At 42.3% G+C, this 4659-nt stretch overlaps 1 protein-coding gene across 1 annotated transcript in view; it reads left to right on the top strand.

The window, feature by feature from the left end:
• Positions 1-4653, top strand: part of PGBD5 (piggyBac transposable element derived 5) — a 37366-nt gene extending 32713 nt beyond the window's left edge. Inside the window, exon 6 of the mRNA XM_005423211.2 lies at positions 757-4653. Coding sequence (XP_005423268.1) covers positions 757-952 — 196 coding nt within the window. The 3' untranslated portion in view covers positions 953-4653. The remainder of the gene's footprint in view (positions 1-756) is intronic.
• Positions 4654-4659: the final 6 nt, after the last annotated feature.

Genomic DNA, 4659 nt, shown 5'->3' with positions numbered 1-4659 from the left:
TGATAGAGGAGGAGGTGGTCACTGGAGAATGATGTTGGAATCTGGTCTGAGGAAATCAATGTGGAAAAAAGCTGGGGTAGTAGATTTAAATGGTTACTAAAAAAATGAAAGTAGGAAAATGGGAGAATGGGAAATCTTATAACTGAAGAGAGAATATTCTGGCAGTCCTAGAATTAGTCAGAACCTAAATATAAAGATGTCAGTCCTTTCTAGTTCTGCCTTGTGGTCCACCTACCAGCAGTGTACGCTCTCGCTCTTCCCCCACATCCTCCCACCTCCTGTTGACAGCAGCAGCAATCATCCTTTGCTCACAATAAACCTGAGGAGAAGCATCAGCAAGCTTCCCAAAACTGTAATGTAATGTGACTGAGGCTTTTTTTTTAGTTGCAAATTGAAGGGATTCAGACCTACATCTCCTATCACAAGGATATTTGTCATGGGTGAGCTCAAGGAATATTTATCAGTACTCTTATTTACTTGGAGTGATACAGAGGTGAGATTATTGCTGAAGTTTGCTTCTGAGAGCAAGGAGGTCTGCTCTTTTACATACTACCAGAAATATCCAAAACTGTGCAAATTTGCTGTTAATGTCTGTCAAATACATTGTACAAAATTTCTTTAAATAATACTTGAACCAGGTGTTAAGTCCCATGTCTGCTTCTCCTTTGGGACTGCAGGATCTTTGGGGTGATTTCTTGCATCCCAGCTGCAATTGTTTAGCTGAACAGTGTTTTTCCCTCCTTTCTTGGCTTTTAGGTATTTCATTTCTCACAAACCAAACAAGACCTGGCAACAAGTGTTCTGGTTTGCCATCAGCATCGCTATAAATAATGCCTACATCCTCTACAAAATGTCAGAGGCCTACCATGTGACAAGGTACAGCCGTGCACAGTTTGGTGAAAGACTTGTAAAGGAGCTTCTGGGCTTGGAGGACACCTCACCCACCCATTGATGCTTTGCTTTGGCGGCATAGGCAGGGGCTGGAGGGAAAAGCAGAAGATACCACTCCTGGAGCGGCAAAGCAAGGAACTTGTGACACCACCAGTGCTGTCATCCAAAAATGCCAAGTGATGCCACTAGAGAGGTGCAAACTTTGTTCCTAGTATCAGTGGGATGTAAACATCTCATGCAGGAAGTGTCACTGGAAAAGCTGACATAAAATTGCGTATGTGAATGCCCTGTGGGAATCTGTACACCGAAAACAGACTCAAATTAGCCGTCATCTCAATGCTATTTGTTGAACAGGGTCATCTTGTAAAGTTCCTCTTGGGCCAAGAGCTTGTCAGAAGCTGGCACAGCTCAGCAGTCCTAGATGGGCATTACAGGAAACTCTGCACCTTCCTGGGAGTTGCTAAATTCCGGGACAAGCCCGTGCAGCTGCCCCGTGGGCTGTGGGTGAACGCGGCTGCCGTACCACGAGGCGTCACTGCTGCTGTCCTCCGCTGGGACAGGCGGAGCAGGGACACTGCAGCAGGCTCTGGACAAACACCACCTTCACAGGCAGGCAGCCAGGAACTGAGGACCACTCATGATTTCTTCTTTCTGTGTTTTGTTTTTTTCCCTTTGATTTTTATTAATGTAACATAAGACAATTTGATCCCAGTTAGAACACAGGAAAAGTAGGAGAAACCAAGTACGTTAGTAAATTTAAAATGACAAATACATTACAGTGATTTTCTTTTTTCACCATGATGAAACATTTTTTTACACAAACAGTGATTAATACTGTAAGTATTAATTACTGTTAATTACTGTAATTAACAGTGAGTAAACCAGTAAGTAATACTGCCTCACATCTTAACTGCCACGGTCAGCGTACAGGTGAGAAATCAAAATATACCAACTATATTTTTTCTTGATTTCAACTGTATCTTAAATGTTGCTTAAAAAGCTAATGTAATGGACTGTTAAAGTTTTAAGAACAATAATTTCTTGCTTTTATTTTGGTAACTATCAAGACCTTTTTGGTCCACTTTAGAATTTTGTTTGGCGCACAGTTGGCAGGAAAAAAAGTCACTAATAGCCAAGTGTTTCCCATTATCACTGTGGGGTGTTCTGTAGGAATTCTTTTTGGTAGAGTTCAGGGCTTGTCACAGTAGTTGTAATTAAGCAGATTACGTGTTCAGTAAAATAACGTAGCATTGTGTCTTAGAAAAGGAAAGAAGTCCAGCAACCATCCTTAAACCTTGCTAAAACAGAGCAAGCCCAAAGAGTTCTTGTGTTCTGAGTGACACTGTAGAGGACAAGCATCATCGTGAGCTGGTGGTCAAGGCCGTGTTTTGGTGCTTGTGGAATCTGAAAGCCACTGGAGTTTCAGAAAACAATGCTGAGAGAGAGGTATGATTGAAACGAGGGAATCAATACTGAGGGGAACTACTACCCTGCCCTCTACACTTTATTGATTTCAGTCCACAACTCAATCATCAAAAAACTCTGTATTCTGAAGGTTAGCAGTGATGGACACAAACAGAATTGCATTAACTTACAGGGCAGAAAACCATTTGATTAGAGGACCCAAGCCTGAAAAGTTTTACTCCCAAAGAATGGCTTGAGTTGATTCAAGAGGAATGGAGTGAATGATTGATTCATCCATGTAAATCTTACCAGGTTACATGTATCTATCTGACAAGAGGCAGTAGAGGGTAACCAACATAAATTTGGAAACTCCTCAGATTTCATAATTTTGTGACATGTAAATAATAAGAGAGGAAGAATCCAGCAGGGGTTAGTAAATGAATGACTAGCCCATGGAGTATCCTTGCACAGACACCTTTCTGTTTCCACCAAAGTCTTACTGTTTGGCACAGACTTAGAGGCAGATCTCACCTGGTTGCAAGGAGAGAAGGGGATGGCCATGGCTGACTCCATGGTGGTTCTGGACAGCCTGGGGCCTGTCCCACACATCCTGCTCTGCCTGCCAGCTGCACAATGAACAGCAGCGGGATTCCTAAGCATCCTTTTCACTGCTCAGTCCACAAGGTCTCCACCCAGGAAATGTGGGAGAAAGGACAAAACTGTGCACTGAGGCCTCCTAACCACAAAAGAAAGGGGTGGGTTTGTACCACTCTAGCCCTTGACAATGCCAAGCTGCACAGGAGCCCAAGGATGAATTCAGAATTTCTTGACTCTGCAGAGAACTGAGCCCACCCCTCTTCAGACTGTGTTTGATGGCTGGTTCTTGTCAGTCTTGTAAGTATTCAAAGGGAGACAGCAGCTAGCCTGAAGCATGAAAAATAAATGTTCAGCAATATAAGCCTATATTTTTCTTTTTTTCAGGAAATTTCACAGAGTGTTCTTATTGTTCCCTGCTTCAGACAATGCCAGTCTATATTGGATCAGGAAGTGTAGCTACTAGCTCATTATATCCCATAAATTTATATGGTAGTTGAAACTGGGGCAGTAAGGAAAAGTTTGGCTGGAACTTTACCGATGGGATGGCTTAAATGAAGAGTCCACCTTCCTTACACTCCCATGCCATGCTGGGCTATGTGCAGGATACCCCTGCCCCCAGCAGACATGGGATGGTTTCCAAGACCACCTTGGAGCCACCTGGCATTTCTGAGGAGTAGGCAGACCACTCTCCAGGTACATTGTAAGCCCCTGGGATAAATCTGGAGCCCTTGGCCAATTGTTACATAACTGTGTATGCTTAAAGGCCTGGATCTAGGCCATCCCATACAGAAAATGCCTTTTCTTTTTTGGATGGCTGTAGGCCTGAGGCCTTGAAATATTTAATTTTTCACCAATGTATGCAGTTAATTATGCGGATTACTTGAGCTCAAATCATGAGATCCTAGCTTTTTTGCCTCAGGGACTGGGTCCTGAGTAGTTTTCCCTAGAATTGGTGTTGATGGGGGATTACACAGTGGCTGACTATTACAGGGAAGATGCTTTAGTCTCCTTTGTAGAGGAGAAAAATGAAAACAAAATTATAGCTTTGCAATGAATTTCATTTTCTTAGCCTTAAACATCCCTCATCGTTTGGAACTGTTGTTCTTATCATGCACAAACATTCCATAAGTAAGCAAAAATATTTATATATATTTGTATGTACAAAATGCCTGAATTTTGGCTCTTGAAGCCAACAAGCAAAAGCCACCAAAGTGTAGTCTACATCTACAGATGACTCTTCCCCCTCATCGTCTCCTTTTGTTGACTGGAAGTGGATGGGGTTGGGGAAAGTTAAGATTTCTCCTTGTTGAAAAAGCATCTTGCACTTTTTCTGTTACTACAACCAAGGCAAAGTAATTAAGGAAGATATAGGACAATTTTTAAAAGGCAAAAGTTTGTCAACTGCAGCTCAGCCTGTGCAGGATTATTTCCTTTACTGCAAACTGGCTTACTCAGATTTGGTTCCCCACCTGCTTGTAACATTAAAGCCTCTCCCTAATTAAAGGGGGGAAAAAAGTCTCAAAGTAGTGCAAGGATGCTCGTTATAGTGTGTTTGTGTCTAATTGTGCAATAGCTTGTGAAATTATAGTTTGGGTTGTTTGTAGCCTTAAGACAATCTGGGTAAGAGATGTGAAAACTTAGCAGTAGGTAAAATGCAGTCAAAATGCCAGCCAAGTCACAGAGGAATGTTTCTAAAGTTTTTCAGGAAAAAAAAAGAAGTTTGACACTGAAGTAGTGAAGGGAGCACAGCACAGCTCCTTTCTCTCC

The sequence above is a fragment of the Geospiza fortis genome, unplaced genomic scaffold (assembly GCF_000277835.1).
Source record: "Geospiza fortis unplaced genomic scaffold, GeoFor_1.0 scaffold381, whole genome shotgun sequence".
Classification (NCBI taxonomy): Eukaryota; Metazoa; Chordata; class Aves; order Passeriformes; family Thraupidae; genus Geospiza; species Geospiza fortis.
This window is presented reverse-complemented; position numbering and strand designations above follow the sequence as displayed.